General features: G+C 40.5%; 1 protein-coding gene across 1 annotated transcript in view; it reads left to right on the top strand.

Moving 5' to 3' along the window:
* Positions 1-11,814: 11,814 nt before the first annotated feature.
* Positions 11,815-22,650, top strand: part of LOC143287296 (cationic amino acid transporter 3-like) — a 63,341-nt gene continuing 52,505 nt past the window's right edge. Inside the window, exons 1-3 of the mRNA XM_076595243.1 lie at positions 11,815-11,940; positions 14,271-14,437; positions 17,017-17,146. Coding sequence (XP_076451358.1) covers positions 14,294-14,437; positions 17,017-17,146 — 274 coding nt within the window. The 5' untranslated portion in view covers positions 11,815-11,940; positions 14,271-14,293. The remainder of the gene's footprint in view (positions 11,941-14,270; positions 14,438-17,016; positions 17,147-22,650) is intronic.

Genomic DNA, 22,650 nt, shown 5'->3' on the forward strand with positions numbered 1-22,650 from the left:
CTTATTCTCTTATTGTTGTTTTTTTTCTCTCTCTCCCTCTCTCTCAGTTGTATGGACAAATGTTCTGACAGTTAAATGACTCTCTTTCTCAGTCTCTCCTGTTATTTGCCCCTGACTGTCTGAGTGTGTATGTCTGTGTGTCTCCTGTGTTTCCCCATGTGTGTCCCCAGCCCTCCTGTATGTCTTCTTTCTGTTGGTGCAAAATGAAACTATTGAACAACACATCCACCAGCCGTACATTTGAAAGGGATAAAGTCATGAGCTAACTGTCGCATTCACTCAGTTCATGTCGGCTTCCATGAGTAAAACTGTATGACATTTTTCCCTGCAGTTTGGGCAACAAAGGGATTAAAACATGTAGCAGATCTGTATATTGATTTTTACCTGTAAGACTTTTACCTGTAGCTCACCAGCTGCTGTCTGGATTTACTAGCGATCTTGCTGACAGAAGACCAGCACTCCGATCACCTGGGCTGGCATGCGTTTTTGTCAATTTAATTTAAATCTTGACCATTCTTACCTCACAGCACTTTCACCAGCAACAGTACAATAAACTGAATGAGGATTAACATTATGTAAATGTACATAAGAAGGATGGTACAAAAGAATTACTGATGATTTACTGTATTAAAGGATAGAAAAGATGTACGCACTGGCACAGGGACATATAGTAGGCCAGTCATGAAAGGGTTTTTCTGTTGTTTTATTTACCTTAGTTATAAGAAGATGAGGAGAAGAAGAATAAAGAAGATGAGAAGACAGTGCACTTAATAAGACACGACAAACAAATGTCATAAAGTACAACAAGTCAGGAAAGCAAAGGAATAGTAAAGCACATGAACACATATTACATGGAAAGTCACCACTCGGTTTGGGATAAGCAACAACATAAGATAATGCATATGTGTGAAGACCAAACACTAACATCAAATGACATTTCTAATACATTTGAATAGTGTAGATAAAGTGGTTAAAGCTGAGCTGATTTAGTGAAAGTACACCGACAGCATAGATTTGAGTAAAGCTGATACTGTGTCAAAGTGACTCAAATGAATCAGTTATTGCGTAGCACTATACTGGAGTAAGCCATATAGGAGAGAGCATGAGAACTTAATTAAAATTTACAGACTGATACATATCGGATAGTTTTAACCAATAACTGATATTAATCCAACACTATCTTGCAGTCACCACAACAAAATACTACACACATCTGAGTCCTGACTAAGCACACTGTAGCAGTACAACTGATATCAGCATGTAGAAAAGATAGAATCAAGGGCTTTGATATTAAATACTGGCAAGCTGAGAGACCAAATAGCAAGTCAGTGCACAACACAAAGATGGGAAGAACTGTCATGGCGTAACCATTAAGTGGTGAATGAACTTACACAAGTAATCCATTGCATCAAAGCCTAATATCAACATAGCTAAGCTTGTGCTCAACATTTAAATCTGGGGATAAGTAACCTAACCATCAGTGACAGCAAATGAGAAAGAATGCATCATTCACTAGAACATTCTGGAATGGTCAAATAAACTATCAGTGGGCAAAGACGTCACCAACTGATGTTCGAAAAGAATGAAATCTATGTGCAAACATATCATGGAACAGTAGTGAGCACTTCAAGTCAAACAGAAATCCTTTAATGTACCCACATCATTCTGTGACTGAGGAAGTAACAGTCTAAATCAGAAACACACAATCTAACACAACATGATAATACAAATAAGTTTGAAAGCAATCATCGATTAAATAATGCGATAAACATCCTAGCACAAAGGGTTCTTTCATTGATATGTAGTAAGACACTGTCCGTTGGGGCCGTGACACACTGTGGGTGACACAGGCAGTGGTCAGCTAGCTGGCTGTGGTGAAAGTGACCAGTGATCATCCGCTGTGGCTATTTATGCAAGTTAAGTGAACTGAAGTGATGCCTGTGTGTGCTGTGAAACAAAGGGGGCTCGAATCCGGCTGAATTTGATTAGAATTGTGTTTGTTACAGGGTGTTCAGCGATCAAAAAGAAACCGCTCAACACCTACTTTCTAATTAGTATGAAATAAAGTGTTGATTATTTAAGATGAATTTATAATCTTAATTTGTCACCTGAAAAGGGTCGGTTTTAGCAAGCTTGTCGCTGAAAATTACAAACTGCATTAAATCAGTTTAACATAGGCAAACACAAATGGAATAGATTTAAAGATGGAATTGCAACGATTCTGCCAGTATATAATACCTGTAGTTTACTAATCTGACAAAAGAGATATTTGATTAAATACAGTGTGTCAAAAGCAAAGATTTCAGCTCACCCAATGGCGTACAGCAACACAAGTTGTGGAGTGGTTGTCCTAAAGTGTTGACAATGAAATGCCTGATCTATTCTCATCCAAACACTATAATGGTGTGGTTTTAGTTTCCAACAGCAGTCACATGCAAAATTATAACTGTAGCATTAGGTGTGACAAGAAGGACAAAATGACGTAAGCTTAGCATCAGTCGAAATCTTTACACTGACGAACAATTCAACTAAAATCAAATATACTTCTAACTGATTTAAGCATGTGTGTAAGCACAACAAATATTATATTGCAGTGAACGATACAGAGACTTGATTTAATAAATGTTTAGAGAATAGGTTTAGAATGGGGTTTGCATTCAAACCGGAAATGGCGTCGCACATTCTGCGCGAGCTGTTGGAGACCGGCGGTTAGTTGCGAAAAAGGCGTCTGCTATAGCTCGGCTTTCAGCTTGTGCTGTGAGATGAGCCACAGTCATCTGTAGTCAGCTGAGCACTTGGCTACATAAACAAACTGATACCTGAATTAAACAGTATACCCTAGCCATATTTCAGTTGGGATAATACTGTATGTAAACAAACTGATCATTGGCCACTCGTTCGGCAGTAAAGGTGACTATTTGAGCAAACAAGTTGATCTATCTTAACCTTCATTGGCTTTTGACAACACATGGAAGCTCATGTGGGTCGTCCACGACCCATACCGCTGTCGCTTTTGACTACACACGGAAGATCAGGTGGGTCGTCCACATGAGACAAAAACCTGCATATTCCTCCAAAGCTTGTGTGGGTCATGCACGACCCATACTTTGTAAAGAGACAAAAACCTGTATATTCCTCCAAAGCTTATAACAAAATATAGAAAAGGAAAACATATCGTAACAACTGATTACACACACATGCGCTCGCACATGCATACACAGACTCACATATACACATACACTCAGAAGAAACACATGCTCACGCATTCACACACACGCACATACACACACACACACACACACACACACACACACACACACAACTGATCACACACACAAATGCATAACACCACATGCACATACATACAAACCCTACTTATGCACACAGAGATAGAGAGAGTGAGACAGAGAGAAAGGGAGACTGAGTAAGACAGATGACTCATAGCATCCTTTTCACGCACAATCAAAGATATTCAGTCACACAGGTACATGCTGTTAGGGAAAGGGATGGAAGGTGGTTATAGCTGAAGACAGACAAAAGGGACGGGAGGGGGGGGGGGGGGGGGGTAGTGGGAGAGTAGTGGGGTAGTGAGGCTATTGAAAGTAAAACTTCTTTATTTTCCTTCACTAATTGCAAATTAAACCTTCTGAAATTACTATTAAAACGGTATGGGTCGTGCATGACCCACACAAGCTTTCGAGGGGTGACCACGTTTTTTCCTCTTTAAAAAGCATGGGTCATACACGACCCACACAAGCGTCCGTGTGTAGTTAAAATGTCACCTTTAATTACTCATTAACTAATTAATGAATTAAAAAAAAAGGGGCAAAAGTTGGCCTTTTAGGTGTAGGAAGTATTTCTGAAATTTCGTAGAAAAATATTAAGAATTGGCTGAGATATTTGCGTTTTTGTACCCTTCTGGGTCGTGTACGACCCACGATAGGTTAAATGAACAATAGATCCACCATCCATAGTACAGACTGTGGAGAGGTCAAGGGTAAACTTGCATAAACAAGTTGACCATGCTTACTGAACAAGAGGGCCACCAACTCTACAATTCTAAGGATTAGCATGATTTATACTAAAGCTGATGGCATTCCCAGACACCTGTTGAATGGAGTACTTGCATGTGGCAAAAAAACAAGACCAATAAAAAAAACGGCAAAAAAACAAACAAACAAAAACAACAAAACCACAAACAAAAAAACAACAAAGAAACAAACAAACAAACACTACAGACTCCATAAAAACCAACATCTACTGGCGCAAAATGAAACCAAAGGAACTAGAAGAACAGGCCAGAGTTAAATTGTGCAGGTGAGCCTCAGTCCATCAAGCTTCTGCCAACTTTTAAGAGGCCCAGCATCAATAACTTGTATCTGCCAGAGAAAGTCACCACTGGCAGTGATCACAATGACTGACTGCCAGGGCACCCACTGCTCCAGGCTGTGCCTCCAGAATGGGGTTGCAGAGCCACCTTCTAGTTCATTGATGAATTGCAAAACAAAAAGACGTCCCAGGACAGCCACCCACAAACTGACCATAGGTGATGAATATAACAAATCAGCTTGGCATAAATGCATGATAACAGGATCTCAAAGAAGCATGATATTTATCCTGCTGCATTACTGCTTTCTTCCCCCCTTTTTTTTTCTAAACCATGATTTGTGTTCAAATACCTATTTAACTCTTCAGGTGTTTAAATAAAAGCTGAAAAGCTGATTGATAACAGAAATCAATGTTTGTTGTTTAATTTTTGTTCATGAACATGCTCAGACACATACATACCATCACCCAGAAAGCTCACACGTATATATAGTGCACTTGATGTAGGAAAGGGGAAAGTGTATTACGAAATAGCTTAATAGCTTCTCAGTTAAACATTGTGCTTGGACTAATGTCAGTTTAACCTGGCTGAATTTAGATTGAAGTGTCTGTGCAATATTTGTTTAATAAATAAATATATAAAAATTTTTTTTTTTTAAAGATTTCACACTCACACTGAATACAAGGAACCATTGGAAACAAGAATTATGTAGTTTTATCAATGGAGATAAAATAAACTGGATGTCATGCTGAAATCAATCAAAGCTGATCACAATCTATCTTGAGGGTGCTAGGCTGAGCAGACTCGGAATATGCTAAGTGTTTTGCATATAAAATTCAAGTATGCTATGAAATCTTATTGATTACAAACTTCCTTTGTTAAGTGCAGTCCTTTAACCAATGTACTGTGGGGGCTGCCTTTGTATGATCAGTACATGGAAATTCTACAATGGACATTTCCTCTTTTTTATCGCTGCCTTTGTTTCTGTCATCTCTCCCTTGAATACTTCCTGCCTATCTGGTCGATATACCTTTGTTTTTTTTGTTTTTTTGGTTTTTTTGTTGTTGTTTTTTTGTTGTTTTTTCATATATATATATATATATATATATATATATATATATATATATATATATATATATATATATTTATAGAAGACTTGAATATTTATTGTCTTTTTGTAGACTTATTAATTGGGCATTCTTAGTTTGTCGTCTACATCTGTTCAGCTCTGATATGACCCTGTGTGGTGGGCTGGTCTTTTTTCAACAAGGATAGATAAATAAAGTTGTGTGCCATTCATTCACGGACTGTATGAAGATGTTGGATTTTTTTTCAATTCCCTGGAATTTTAGAAAAGTAAGAACATTGAATTTATAAGTTTTGAGTCTTTGAGCAGAGAAATTTAGACTAAATCCACTGAATCAACTCTTGCTTACAGTTTCTTTTAAAGAGAACAAAAGTAGTTGAGTCATGACATTTGATTTTCTACACATTTTCCCAATAAAAAAAAGAAAGAAATAGCTATTGCTATTAATCGGATACTTTGATTGCAAATATGCTGAATATGATGTCGTTTTTGATTTGAGCTTGTTATGTACAAACTGTTTCCAGAAATGGGACATCGGACATTCAGTTTCAATTGATTTTTTTTTATCGTTGTGCTTGGTATCTTATCTAATATGAAGGTTTGGATGTTCTGCCAGTGTTATAGTATTCTGTGCAAATAAAACATTAAAAGGCATGAAAAGATCTGTTTCATAAGGTTTTTCCTGTCAGTCTAGTACAAGGAATCAATGCCATAGGCTTTGTGATTCCTATTATGTTTTGAGTGGAGAAAAATTGAAATAATCTTCCCATGCACTTTTTACTTTGGTACAGACAGGACATCAAGCCATTTCCAGGAACTCAATTTTTTCCTCACAAATTCATCTAGAAAAACAGCTCTTACAAATGTTTAACAGCATGTCAGCCCATTTATATTCAGTTACATCAGGCATTACAGAGTAGTGTGGAGACTTCTGTCTGGAAGATGTGGGTTTAAATCTCGGCTGTGTCTGATGGGTAGGAGCGGTTTTTGTGATATTCCACGTCGGCAATAAATTATTGTGCTGACCTGCTGGTGTTCATACAAACTTCATGAAGCACGTAAATGTCATGGATCCCATGATTTGGTCATATTGGCTGTGGAAGATAAATATGTGTATATGCAGCCGTGAACCAAGTGGTACATTATAAAGGGGTTACAAAAGAATTACTGATTTACTGAATTAAAAAGTATGCAGATGAAAGGATAGAAAAGATCCACACACAGGCCAAGGACATGTAGACGCAAGTCACAAAGGGTTTTTCTATTGTTTTATTACAACATTATGAGAAGATGAGAACACAGTGCAGTAGAATGTTAGGCAGCTGATTGTGCGGCAAATGAGCGTGTGAATGGAAGCGTGGACACCAACCACTTTCATTTCAAATTCGAATTTGAATAACATTATGCCACACGAGTGTGTTACCTCCCCATGTCATTGGTTGGATACTGTCACTGTAGTGAAACTGTCATCCGCTTCACGACATGTGCTGTTAGTTGCACTATGCTGCTTTAAGTGTGTGTGTTTGCGCAACAGACATAATCTGGCAGTGAATGATACATAGATTTGGTTTAATAAATGTTTAGAGCATTTGTTCAGAACGGGCTTTGCATTTACAATTCGAATTCTGCGCGAGTCTTCAAAGACCAACAGGTTGGCCGCGAAAAAGGCGTCTGCTCCAGTTCGTGTGTGAAGCAGTATTTCTAGCCAGCTGAGTGCTTGGACACACACACACACACACACACACATATATATATATATATATAAAATGCCCAGTATGCTTTGCAAAAGAAACTAGAGCAGTCCCCCTCCCTCCTCACCCCCTGTGTGTGTGTGTGTGCGTGTGTCTCATTCTCTCTCATAATCTTGATCCTATACTTCCTAGACAAACTGGTTCGATCCCTTATATTAATCAGAATGTCACATAAATGCATTATTTCTTCATAACAACAACAACAAAAATCCACCACGCCAGTGATATCTATATGCATTGAAATTAATCTTTAAAAATTGAAACCATTGATCACTGGATTTTTGTAAAGAAAGCCCTCTGAACACGTAGACTTCTTGATCAATAAATTCAGTGCAGTGATGGGAGATGTTACTCTTCACCTAATGAAATAATCCTATTTGGTGATTTCAATATAGATCTTTAAAAATCGGTGGACTCAAATATATAACAATTTTGGCTTCACTGAGTTTATTGAAACACAGACCCAATCGAATTACCCTCTTTTCTAGAACTCTGACTGACCACATTTACGTCGGCATAAAACGAAATATCGTTGAAATATGCTCTCCTATTAACGGCTGTAGTCATCATATACCTGTCTGTCGTACTTGGTACAGAATGGGCACGCATTTATTACTTACAGATCTTTTGCTAAGTTTGATATTCATTTATTTTCAACTTAGCGGTCACCTCGTCAAACGTGTACCAAATCAATGACCCTGATGAAGCATTCTGGCATAAAATATTCATTGATATTTATAAGACATGCTCCATTTATAAATAAAAGTGCGAAGCATATTCTCAAGCCCCCCTGGATAACAGGAAATTCAGGAAGCTATACTATAACAGACAATCCCCTGAAAGCGAAACAATTTAAGGAACAAAGAAATATAGTTACAGGAATGTTACGTTCTTCAAAAAAGAAATACTTCCTGGATCTTGTTTCCAGTGGTTCAAACAGTGATTCAAAATCAGTCTGGAAAGCTATTAACATTCTTACTAGAAAAAAAAGTCGACAAAACAAGTGCTTCTGTAAAAGGCATTGCAGCTGATAACCTAACCTATCATTTCTCTAATACATCAAATTTAAGTGTACAAAATGATGAATCCCATTTTGATTATCTTGCATTACTAAAAGATGTTTGCAACTCCAAAAAATATTGCATCATCATTCCTCCTGTAACTGTATATGACGTTCACATTTATCTCACACATCTCAGACAGACAGGAACGTTGTGGACCTGACAATTTAGATACAATACAATGGAGTCCGATGGATGAGTAGGCAGGCAGGCTTATCTGTCGGTGTGTGCCCTCATATGGGAGAAGAGGCTGATTCTGGATGCGCAGCACTTCCCACAGGTGTTGCAAAAGAAAACGTCTCCAGAAGATGAGCCCTGCTTCCTTCGCTCCCGCTTCTCCTTAATTACCAGCGTTCTCTTGTTTTCACAGCATCCTCCAGCGAACACAATCATTCCTTGAAGGATCTGTACTTTTCTCTTTATATCAACGTTCTTCCTCTGTTCATTACAAATGGGTTATGTGAACGTCCATTCACTCGAAGCATTCTAACCTAAGCGAACTATACACCTACCACTCAGCAAAATAATGTTAATCAACTAATTAAATACACTGATCTCCATTACATGTCAATGGACGATCTGAAAACAAAATATATTCTTACCTCTCGACAAAAACGACAGAATATTTCAACATATATGCCCTCTATATACATAGGAAATACACTAATTGATGAAGTAAATACTCACAAAGTTCTAGGATTTACCATCGATAACTGAATTTCCTGGTCATTCCATATTGATAATCTCTGCAAGTGCATATTTCAAAAGTTGCACCAGCTGTCAAAAATTCAAAATGTTTTGGATCTTAAAGCACGAAAACATTTTATCATTCATTCATTCAACCATCCATCGACTATGCTTCAACACACACACACACACACACACACACACACACACACACACACACACACACACACACACACACACACACACACACACATACCCCCACGCCATTCCCCCAGACATACACACATTCAACTAACTGACGTGCAACACACATTCAGACAACCCCCCGCAAACCCCCGCAACAGAGACAGGACATATACACTACAGCGTCAGAAACAAATCAGCAGCTGTCAATGATAATTAATTAGGCATCGCACGTGGTGCATGTGGCTGGGTCACTTGTCGTCATAGGGTGGTCCTCTGTTGTGTGGGGGCGTGAAGACAAAGGGTGTGAGGGAAAGCATAACAGCCTGTTTCATTAGGGAACGTTGGCAGTGATGTGGATGTCGATGAATCAGTCATCTCTCTCTCTCTCTCTCTCTCTCTCTCTCTCTCTCTCTCTCTCTCTCTCTCTCAAGTAGAGCTGGTGACATTTCTACCCTGAACCTTGTGATGCATTTCTGATATGTATGATTGGAATTTGGCATATATATGCACTTATAGACAACTTGTGATTGAACAGCGAGTAAACATAGAATTCGTGGTCATCGAAAGTTGCTTTCCAGTGTTGGGTAAATAATCACAAAATCGTTGTAAAAAAATCAGTGATGAACACTCTTATGTTACCAACCCCGTGTGTCCCCCATACAATTCCCAAACCAAAATTGAAAAGAACATTGCGTACTTTACAGGCCCAAATTGTGTAATTCATTTTTTAATAATCAGTTTGTCAACATTTTGTCTGTTTTTCTGGGAAGTAAGTTTGCGAAGCCAAATTTTTTTATATTTGATATAACGAACAAATGTGTTTACAGATAGTGGATAACGTCTAGTTTGTCCATGCACTAAATGTCTTCTTGGAGTTATAGCAGTATCTCCAGAAATTTCTTTCCTGCGAACAAACATCTTCTCAGTTATTTCTTGATTACCCGAAAGACCCAATATTTCTTACCTGTAAGTCAAGATCGGCTGAATTTTACAGTCAAACAAACAAACAAACAAAAACAAAAAAACTTTGCTGGGATGTTCACCAACCGACCAGAGCGTCCTGACTAAAGCGAGTAGCCTACTCATTTTCTTGCACGGTCAGCGAGATCATTCATAGTATGTACAAACGATAATCTGATTGATTGGTAAATACCTACATATCTATACATGCTCACTGTCTTCAGTTCCTGATTTCCGATATATCATTTTTCCTTTTAATGCTCTATAACCACCATTACGGAATATTACAATATTAGTTTGGTTTTGCTCATATCAACGACTACTCCTAGACTCTTTATTCTTTCATTCCAGATTGTTGCAGTATCTTCCACAATTTAGAGAAATCCAAATACAAATACGAATACAAATAAGGAAATAAGCCATTATCAAACACAGAGAGAGAGAGAGAGAGAGAGACAGACAGACAGACAGAGACAGAGAGAAAGAGAAAGAGAGAGAGAGAGAGAGGGGGGGGGGGTGGGGGTGGGGGTGGGGGGCAAAGGGACGGGTGAGAGGGGCAGGGGGGGGGGACATAAGGGCCAACAATGAAACGAGAGAGATAACACCCAGCATCTAATTAGCAGCAATGTTCAAAGGCACTAATGAAGAAACAACATAAGCAGGTGATGAGTACTGACACATACACCATCTGATTTAGGAATGTTTCAAAATATGAACGAATTAGCAAACAAATTCATTACTGAAATGTCACGTTTTTGCCACTTGATATGTACACTGTCTTCGTTTTGTTTTCTTGTTTTTTTTTCTTTCTCTTTGAGTAAATACATTTGTGTTCAACTATTTTCGAGTGGTATATATACATCTGAGTGGAAATAAGACTTAAAAGTGTTTGCATTTTCAAATTAAGTACCTTAAGTTTAAAAAAAAATTATGTATATGCAATAATGAAAATTAGATGCGTTTTTAATACTATCCGCCTAAAACAATAAATGGTAATAAAAATCCGCACGTAAAATCAAAGGGCAAAAGAAAGAAAGAAAAAACTCTATACAGAATAGAGAAAGAAAGACAGAAAGGCAGAAAGAAGTTATGCAGAATTTTCTCAATCAGGATATTTGTGGTTAGTATAAGCTGCGTATTTTCTTCAGCGAATAATATACATGATATCGTGAATATTCAGGCCAGATAATATGCCTAATAGCATGGAGCCATTTTTTTCTGTTCTCAAAAATGCTGTTTAAAAAAGTGGTATCGAAGAAGAAGCGCTCGATATGTTCTGCACATTCTCTCTGCACAATGAACAATTGTTAGTTCGAACAGACACACACACACACACACACACACACACACACACACACACACACACACACACACACACACACACACACACTATATATATATATATATATATATATATATATATATATCATAGTACACTGTCAGACAGACAGACAGACGGAGCGAGAAGTTATCACCGACTGCGTACTGTGGAGACAAATGTGTGGAGAAACAGCTTGCCTGTCTCATCACAGTGGGCTACGAACCCATCTATGTGTTGATTAATCAATTGACCGCCTCATTGTTTTCCTTGTCACTGTATGGCTTTCATGTCTGCTTTTGCTGCTAACATATTGTGTGTGTGTGTGTGTGTGTGTGTGTGTGTGTGTGTTTGGACCCTCCATTGCTTGGGGAATGGTCTGTCCCGCGTTCATCCAATCAAAACGCTATGATCCAGAGACGACCAACACAGTGAAGATCATTGCCTGAGTCACCAAACAGACACAGCATGAAAATTGCCGAAAAAACAGACAACCGACCCCAAAGAAACTAGTGAAACTACACGGGACTTGTTAACTGCACAGTGCAATCATTGCCAAAGAGGTAAATGAAATGGAGGAGTGATTGATGTTTGAATTTTGTTCTTTTGGTTGCAGAGAAGCAGACGCCTTGTGTCCTTTCTCACTGCGTTTGATGGAAATTTCCTTATTGGTTGTATCCAAAATGCCAAGATTGGTTTCATTAGCAATTTTTGTTTTTTTCGGAAGGACATTATCATGAGTATACCCACATGTTGGATTGTTTTTCAGCTGTCGATTTCATTTACTGAAATGAGTAATTTTATCCTTTGTTTCATCAGATACGCCAAACTGCTACGCACTTCCGAATCAGTCTTACGACGTTACGGTTTTCTGTATAAATGTTACAGCTACCAGTGTAAACTTATACAATTTTGCTTTAAGGCACAGACTCACGAATAAAAAGAATATATAAGCTACCGATAAGAACAAACCTTTTCCTTTTTCCCTTGGTTTTTCCCTCATTAACTGGTGGAAAATCGAAGACCTGCTGAGAACAGTTTGAACAGGACAGTAAACACAGAAGATAGGTATAAATACACAACTTTCGAATATCAAAAAGAGAAAATGAAGATTGTAAGCCCACGATTTCTCGCAATCCCACGATTTCCCTCACTTTGAGAGAAATCGTGGAAACTCCCCCTTCTTTTAATCAAAAATATTTCCTTTGTCGTCGGAGTTGAGTTCGAGTCTTTTCCCAATACAAATATAAGAGAAAAATGAAAGAGAGAAAAAGAAACAAGAAATGACAGTGGCGTTGACGAAGACATTGACCGTAGACGGTGAAGGTGATGACACAGTACTGGTTTGAAAAAAATGTGTATGTGTATGAGTCAGTGAGTGAATTGGCGAGTGAGTGGGCGAGTGTGTGTGTGTGTGTGTGTGTGTGTGTGTGTGTGTGTGTGTGTGTGTGTGTGTGTGTGTGTGTGTGTGTGTGTTTCATTTTGTGTCCAGTTACTTCGCTGGTTGATTTATATTTTCATGTTCTGGGTGTCTTCTATGAAACTGAGAATCCATTTTCAGTGCAATCCTGCATGCGAAAGGATGCTGACGCAGACAGATGAACAATGAGCAGACATGAAATGAAGAACACTCTAAATAAATGTGACAGAAAAAGTTGCATCACAACAGACATGAAAACTATTTGGTCCAGTTTTCACGCTCCCAACATGAGGATGAAGCATCTTTTTTCTGTCACATTTGTGTATAGAGTTGAATCATTTTGATGTTATTCCCAACATCCCTCGGGAAGGATTTGGTTCAAGCCCTATCATATCATGTTACAATATATTATGTAATAGTATAGATACTATACTGTGTTATATTATATTATGTTAATTATCAATATTATATTATATTATACTATATCATATTATATTACATCACATTAAATCCTATTATATTATACTATACCATATCATATTTCTGTTTGAGTTATGTACATTGCCTTAATTTCGTCGTTTGCTATTGATTCCGATGTTGAATTTGAGGTCAATGCATTGCAGTGATCCATCTGTTGTGAAATACAATAGATAGATGTGTTTCAGTGTCATTACTGTTGATGTCTTCAATAACGCCACTGTCTTTATCATTATCATCATTGTCGTCGCCCCCCTCTTTCTCTTTCCTTTCTTCTCTCTGATTTTTCTCTTAGATTTGCATTGAGAAAAGACACGAACCCAACTCCGATGACAAAGGAAATACTTTTGATTAAAATATGGGAGACTTCCCACGATTTATCACACCCTGAGACTGGGTTTTTGAGCGGTCTGCCGTCCATTGTGAAAATGTGTGTGCTTAGGATTCGCGCTCTGACCTTAAATCTTTAAAACTACTGAGTGTATTGTCTAAGGAGTAACAAGGAATCTGTAGTGTGTAACGGTTCTGGAATGTGTAACAACGTTGTCAAATCATGAGCAAGGAACATGGCGGGTTTCACAGGACAGACGTCAGCTCGTGTAGAACGATGTGGGGAGTTTAGCAGATTTTTAAAAAAGCTTACTCTCTTGATTACAATGGTAGTTTGCACGCTATGACAGATGATGATATGTACGTCGAAGTATTATTTATTTCATACCTGCATTTGCAAAAAGCAAGCCCCCACCCCACCCCCCACCCCCACTCCCCACAAAAAGACAGCAACAAAACAGAACAAAAAAACTACAACCAGAACTAAAAAAACCAAACAAACCCAAACCCCGATTAAAACAGCCTCAAGTGTTTGTACAAAAACAGCTAATTACCCGTGTGTAAAGAAGGTGATCCCCCCGTCCCCTCTCTCTCCCCCTCCCCTTGCCCCCCCCCTCCCCCAGCGCACCCCCCACCCCCCAAATAACCAGAATTATTTGTGTGCAGGTGTCCCCTGACAGGACCAGACCATGGAGCAGACACAGAGACTGGTGGAGCCCAGGGAGGATGCAGGCAGCACCTCTGTGGTGTGGGAGAAGGGAAACCCAGAGGCTGTCAAATATGGAGCCACCGACTGCGACGACGTCAACGGCGCTGTGCCGAGAAGAAACAAGGTGATCATTTTTGTGTCTACCTGTCTCTGTTTGCAGAAGTCGTTGGTGAACATCATTTTGTCTGTCTGTCTGCCTACCTGCCTTTCTCTCAGTCTGTCTCCACCTTCCTGGAAACTATTATTTTCAATTAAGTCTTTGTAAGGCTGTTTTTTGTTGTAAATATACATGAATGAAGATGAGAATGTTTTTGAAATCTCTGTCTGTGTCTGTATGTCAGTCACCCCCCCCCCCCTCTCTCTCTCCCCCTCCCTCCCTCCATCCTTCTCTTTCTCTCCTTCTCTCTCTCCCCTCCCTCCCTCCTCCCCCCTCTCTCTCCCTCCCTCCCTCCTTCTCTCTCCCCCTCCCTCCTTCTCTCTCTCTTCCTCCCTCCCCCCTCTCTCTCTTTCTCTCAAGAACTCAGTTGAACAAGTTTGTGAGCACCGCGTTCTTGGGGTAATAATTGATAAATAACTAAACTGGCAAGCTGATATTAACCATGTCTGCAAACAGTTAGCTCGCAATCTGTTCTTACTCAATAAACTTTGATATTATATCGATGCTCCAATCCGAAAATTATTCTTCGGGGCATATTGTCTTTCTCATATCAATTATGCATCTACAGTCTGGAGCAATGCCAGTCACAACCAGCTCAAGTAAATTAACTAATTACATAGACGTGCAGCTAAACTTACTCTACCCGACCACTCACTATCAACAGATGAGAAATTAAAAAACTGGAAATATTACCACTGTACAAGCAATTCGAATACAATGGAATGGTCCTCATGTTCAAAGTACACAACCACATGTCACCACCGTACCTCAGTGAATTTGTTCAAAGGGCAATAGATCGTTACGATTCAGATAATTATATTCTGCCTCGTGTGCGCATTGACTTGTACAAATCTAGCTTTGCATTTTTTGGACCATCTGTTTGGAACTCTCTTCCTACTTTCGTCAAGACAGGCGATTCATTATCGTCCTTCAAATCAAGGGTACGAAAACTTCTGCTCCACAAACAATAGACCCCCAAACCAAATATAACCGGCCTAAAAACATCATGCCCTTTTTGTGAAATGTATGCGTTGTCTATTCCTTTACATACACTAACGTGTTTCATCATATTTTCAACTTTTTGTGATTTTCATGTATTACATGCACGTTATTGATTGGATGTTATTGCCTGCCACATCAGCGTCAGATTTCTCATCACTATTGTATATGTACAGTGATATAACTATGTTGCTCTGCTCTGTTTATATATTTTCATTTCAGTCGTGCCTCTTTCCTGTATTCTGGGTGGTGATTAATTTGACAGTCTTAATAACTCCTTTACTTCTTGATTTTTTTTTTTCAATATCTGCTATTGTGCTACAATATGATTTGTAATGTATTACAATATGATTTGATCCCTAATTATGTTTATGTATGCATATGCATACATATCTGTATGTACATGTAGACATATGCATGCATGTGGGTATATGTGCAAATATGTATATGCATAAGGGTGTGTGTGTTTGGGGATGAGTGTGTGCATATGTGTGTGGGAGGGTGGGTGTGAGTGTGTGACTGTGTTCCCTTCATTATATTTTTATAATGATGATGATGGTCCGTTGATTAGTATTATAATTATCATTAGTAGTAGTAGTAGTAGTAGTAGTAGTGGTAATAGTAGTATTTACCATTGTTATTATTGTTGTGTCTTATCGTTACTGTTTTTGTTGTCACAAGGACAGATTGGAAGACTAGGCAATGCCTAAAATCTTTATCCTTGAGTAATAAAGTTTTTGAATCTTGAATCTTGAATCTCTCTCTCTTTGTGTCAGCAACCTGAGAAATCTTATTCGGGAATAGACCTGTGTTTGAGGTGTAATTCAATCCTTATGATTGAAAATTCTATACACTGAGGTTTCAGGCAAAGATTGATCCAAACTATTTTTTATAAAATAAGAATTCAGTACACAACCAAAATTACGCCCCCTCCCAACAAAAAGTTAATGAAAAGCATCTGTGAAATGTGTGTATAGACTGAACTGTACAGCATCCATTATGATGTACTGCATTGCATAGAGTTGTGTTGTATCCTGTTGTTTAGTATCATATGAAGCGACAGGGAATGTGGAAAGCCATTATGAAATATCGAATGAGTAAAAAACGTTCGAAAAAAAAGCGTAGGCGAAATACATTATTGATTAGAAAACTAGTAGGTAGTATAAAGATATCAAAATCCAGTGTATGATAAGCGACTGGGAAGCAAATAGCATATAATCATATAATTGGGTAAATGCAAAAGAATAACAAAACGAAACCTTCCTCATTGTGTCAGATTCGTGGAGATGAAAAAAATAACCTGTGGTAGCATTTTTCGTAGCATTATCTTCTTTTCCATCATGTACTTTTTCTATCCCTTTCATTTTCACTGTCTGTTCTTCCCCTTTGTCCCCACCCCTTTTGTCTGTCTATGCTGTTCCATTCACCTCAAACTATACATAATGAAACAAGGTGAAATCATGTGCGTATTCCTTCAACGTCTGTTCATGTTGAGTGACATGGGAGGTGTGTGTGTGTGTGTGTGTGTGTGTGTGTGTGTGCTCCAGCAGAAGCAGTGCACCAGACGGTGTGTGGGTTTCCTGAAGAAGTTGGTTCGGAAAAAAGTGTTCACAGAGGACAGCATGCAGAAGACCGACCTTCACCGATGTCTATCCACTTTTGACCTCATCAACCTCGGTCAGTTCACAGCCTGTAGTTTTAATCTTATTCCATGGAATATACTACTACTACTACTACTAAATAAAACAACAACAGTAATAATGATAAAGAGAACGACGACGACAACGACTACAATAACAATAACACTGTCAACAATAATGACGATAATGTTAATAATGATAATTAAGAAAAAAAATATATACATATATTGACTGCAGCAACAGTAGTAGAAGTATTGCTTGTTGTTTCTCCTTCGCAAGCGAAGATGAGCATGGGCTTCACATGGCTGGGTCCGTTGATGACTGGTAAGTCCTGTCCCGGCTCTCAAGTGTCTGTGGCACTGCGGACAGAGGTGTAGCTGGTGCTGTCCAGGTGAATGTGATTTTAGTGCCTTCCTGTCGTGTCGCTGACGTTTCAGAATGGCGTTGCCGATCCTCTGCTCGTCATAGGCGGCACCAGACGGGACCTGGCTGCGCCATGCTGAGCGATCGGAGACTGGAGCTTCCCATCAGTTTGAGTCAGTGCCACACAGCTTAACTTAATGGATGTCTTCAAGGAGTCTTTGTAACGCTTCCTTTGGGACCCATGGGAACGCCTTCATGCACATAGCTGTCCGTACAACAATCTCTTGGGGAGGGGCTCGTCAGACATGCGGACAACATCTGGTCCACGGGAGCTGTAACCTCATCAGTATTCTTTCCATCTAAGATTACTAAAGGATCTCTTTGTCAGGGAAGTGATCCTGCCAGCTGACACGAAGAATTTTCCGCAGACAACGCCGATGGGAAGAACCGAGTTACTTTGCGTGCAGAGAGCACACCGTCCATGTCTGAGGCGTACAACAGTGAGGGCAGAACGATTGCTCGGCAGACCTTTAGCTTAGTTTTGAGGCTAAGTCCTCGACGGGTCCACACATTTGTTTGGAGTCTGCGCTGGTGCGGGCGATCCGGAGTGTGACTTTGCCGTCTGTCGTGGCTGACTTCGACAAACGTTTCAGCTACAGCCAGTTTCTGGCCTTGTACTGTGATGGTAGGCTGAGTGCAGGGGGTACACTGGGTTGGCTGGTGCATCACATTACTTTCCTTGGTGCTGATGGTGAGACAAATTCTATCAGGCCGAGGCGAGAGATCCATGCTTCTTTGCATTTCAGTGAGGTTGGCAGCATAGTAGTAGCAGCAGTTACATTAACAACAAAAATGATGGTAACAATAACAGCAATTATTGCAAATGCAACAATAATGATAATGATAATAGAAATGATAACACTACCAGCTTACTACTACTTTCAGGAATTTGAAAGATTCGCAAACTGGTACGACGATAATTACCTTGATCCTAATGTTACAAAAGCTAAAGAAATACCAGTTAATTTTAGAGGAAAAAAGCTGGTGTTGCCTCATATTTAACAATATGCTAAATATTAAGTCTAACATTGATTCCATCCTTAGGAAATGTCAAACCAGGCTGTATACCTAACGTCCGACCCTTTCATGCAAATGCTGACATGCTATGATTATTTCATTCTTGTTTCCTGGAATCTGCTCAGAATTTTTGTGTGTGTTGGTACGGTGGCTTGAATGTGAAGGGCAGGAATCTGATTGAACAAATGGTAAATGTAGGAGGAAAGATTGTCGGTGAAAGGCAGAGGAGTCAGAGTGAATTGTACAGGAGTCATGTTGTATACCGAGGAAGAATGATTTCTTGTGATGGAACTAACGTTCTTGCAAACTAGTATAACTTCTACCTTCTAGAAGACGCCATCGTTCATTCAAACATAAAACTGTCGAGAATACAGAAAAAAGCTTTCTCCCCAACTAATGTGAACCTTTTAACCAAACCCCTGCTTAAAATGAAAAATAGAAATGAACCCATATGAAATGATGAGTTTCAGTGCATGCGGTGTTGGTGGATGGGTGGGGTTAGAGGTGGTTGGGTGGGGAATGGGGGGATGGGGGGGGGGGGGGGGTTGCGAATGAAGGTGTATACGAGAAGGAAATATGAGTAAAGACGGACAGAAAAGAGAGGGGGTGTGAAGGAGGGAGGGAAGTGGAGAGAGAACTTCAACTCCAATGTTTTATTGAGAGCAAAAGGGTAAGCGATAAGCTTCTTTTCACCATGCCTTCGCAACAACAAATAACATTAAAAATCATGAAGAACAAAATGAATTAAGTAGAAAGAAGAAGAACAAGAACACACACACACACACACACACACACACACACACACACACACACACACACACACACACACACACACACACACACACACACACACAACCGAACACCGGGTTACTACATAGGATCACATTGGTTACACAAGTGAGTCAATGAAGACTGAGGGGGTAGGGGTGGGGGTGGGGTGAAGTAGGAGGAAAGAGACAACAACAAAAGAAAAAGAAAGGGAGAGAATTTGGTATTTCAGCATCCTGGTTCTCAAAGGAGTCGTATCATGGTTAATAGATATTTTATCGTACCCCGCTGGCTTATCTGCCAGACTTTCACCATCATTTCCCGCTTCACCCGCCGGAACACAAACCTGACCAGCACATGCTTCTTGTCCGGACCCGCACGGTGTACAGCTGCAATGTCCTGGGCTGCAACACTGACACCAGCATCTCTGAACAGCTTCATCACCTCGCTCTCCAACTTTTTATCGTCATCTCCTCCTGTCCTCTTCAAACCGAGCATTCTGTTTTCTCGTCTGCTGGACTGGTTCGCTCTCGTATTTCATTGCAAAAACACTGCTTTGAAGCCTCATGGTCGCCTCGGGATGGCTCCTCTGTGACTCCAGTTTCGTCACCACTTTGTTCAGCATCTGACTGAAGGATACCAAAACAGCCTTCACGTTTGCAGGAATCAGCTGCTTCAGAAAAAAGTCACGAATGTCTTCTGTCTCTGCCCCTCCCCTGCCTGAACCTGCTTCAGTCTTTCATTCACTCGCGTCAGGATATATTCCTGTACTGGAGCACTGTCTGTCTAGAAATCATCAGCCACTTCTGATTTTTCCATGTCTTCCATTCCCGTCACTGCCTCACTCTCCTTCCTCTTTTTACCTTGATGTTTGTCAGCGGCAGGGGTGCGAACACGTTGACACTTGCTGCTTGCCGCTTGCTCGGAGGCCCATTGAAAAGGTTAGAACAATCTTCAGTCTGGCTCTGACAGACGGAACAGGTTGGGAGAGATATCTGTATGTTGACTGGGACAGGACAGCAAGGTTCTTTGTGTGGTTAGCAGACATCGGCAGCTGTATGTGTCACTGTGTGAGGTGTGCAGACATCAAGAACTGTATGTGTCACTGTGTGAGGTGTGTGCAGACATCGGCAGCTGTATGTGTCACTGTGTGAGGTGTGTGCAGACATCAGGAACTATATGTGTCACTGTGTGAGGTGTGTGCAGACATCAAGAACTGTATGTGTCACTGTGTGAGGTGTGCAGACATCAGGAACTGTTTGTGTCACTGTGTGAGGTGTGTGCAGACATCAAGAACTGTATGTGTCACTGTGTGAGGTGTGCAGACATCAGGAACTGTTATGTCACTGTGTGAGGTGTGTGCAGACATCGGCAGCTGTATGTGTCACTGTGTGAGGTGTGTGCAGACATCAGGAACTATATGTGTCACTGTGTGAGGTGTGTGCAGACATCAAGAACTGTATGTGTCACTGTGTGAGGTGTGCAGACATCAGGAACTGTTATGTCACTGTGTGAGGTGTGTGCAGACATCAGGAACTATATGTGTCACTGTGTGAGGTGTGTGCAGACATCAGGAACTATATGTGTCACTGTGTGAGGTGTGTGCAGACATCAAGAACTGTATGTGTCACTGTGTGAGGTGTGCAGACATCAGGAACTGTTATGTCACTGTGTGAGGTGTGTGCAGACATCAGGAACTGTATGTGTCACTGTGTGAGGTGTGTGCAGACATCAGGAACTATATGTGTCACTGTGTGAGGTGTGTGCAGACATCAAGAACTGTATGTGTCACTGTGTGAGGTGTGCAGACATCAGGAACTGTATGTGTCACTGTGTGAGGTGTGCAGACATCAGGAACTGTTATGTCACTGTGTGAGGTGTGTGCAGACATCGGCAGCTGTATGTGTCACTGTGTGAGGTGTGCAGACATCAGGAACTGTATGTGTCACTGTGTGAGGTGTGTGCAGACATCAAGAACTATATGTGTCACTGTGTGAGGTGTGTGCAGACATCAAGAACTGTATGTGTCACTGTGTGAGGTGTGTGCAGACATCAGGAACTGTTATGTCACTGTGTGAGGTGTGCAGACATCAAGAACTATATGTGTCACTGTGTGAGGTGTGTGCAGACATCGGCAGCTGTATGTGTCACTGTGTGAGGTGTGTGCAGACATCGGCAGCTGTATGTGTCACTGTGTGAGGTGTGCAGACATCAAGAACTGTATGTGTCACTGTGTGAGGTGTGTGCAGACATCAAGAACTATATGTGTCACTGTGTGAGGTGTGTGCAGACATCAGGAACTGTTATGTCACTGTGTGAGGTGTGTGCAGACATCAAGAACTGTATGTGTCACTGTGTGAGGTGTGTGCAGACATCAAGAACTATATGTGTCACTGTGTGAGGTGTGCAGACATCAAGAACTGTATGTGTCACTGTGTGAGGTGTGCAGACATCAAGAACTGTATGTGTCACTGTGTGAGGTGTGCAGACATCAAGAACTGTATGTGTCACTGTGTGAGGTGTGCAGACATCAAGAACTGTATGTGTCACTGTGTGAGGTGTGCAGACATCAAGAACTGTATGTGTCACTGTGTGAGGTGTGCAGACATCAAGAACTGTATGTGTCACTGTGTGAGGTGTGCAGACATCAGGAACTGTTATGTCACTGTGTGAGGTGTGCAGACATCAGGAACTGTATGTGTCACTGTGTGAGGTGTGTGCAGACATCAGGAAGTGTATGTGTCACTGTGTGAGGTGTGCAGACATCAGGAACTGTATGTGTCACTGTGTGAGGTGTGTGCAGACATCAAGAACTGTATGTGTCACTGTGTGAGGTGTGTGCAGACATCAAGAACTGTATGTGTCACTGTGTGAGGTGTGTGCAGACATCAGGAACTGTATGTGTCACTGTGTGAGGTGTGTGCAGACATCAGGAACTGTTATGTCACTGTGTGAGGTGTGCAGACATCAAGAACTGTATGTGTCACTGTGTGAGGTGTGTGCAGACATCAGGAACTGTATGTGTCACTGTGTGAGGTGTGCAGACATCAGGAACTGTATGTGTCACTGTGTGAGGTGTGTGCAGACATCAGGAACTGTTATGTCACTGTGTGAGGTGTGTGCAGACATCAGGAACTGTATGTGTCACTGTGTGAGGTGTGCAGACATCAGGAACTGTATGTGTCACTGTGTGAGGTGTGCAGACATCAGGAACTGTATGTGTCACTGTGTGAGGTGTGCAGACATCAGGAACTGTATGTGTCACTGTGTGAGGTGTGCAGACATCAGGAACTGTATGTGTCACTGTGTGAGGTGTGTGCAGACATCAGGAAC

This window comes from Babylonia areolata, chromosome 11 (genome assembly GCF_041734735.1).
Source record: "Babylonia areolata isolate BAREFJ2019XMU chromosome 11, ASM4173473v1, whole genome shotgun sequence".
Classification (NCBI taxonomy): Eukaryota; Metazoa; Mollusca; class Gastropoda; order Neogastropoda; family Buccinidae; genus Babylonia; species Babylonia areolata.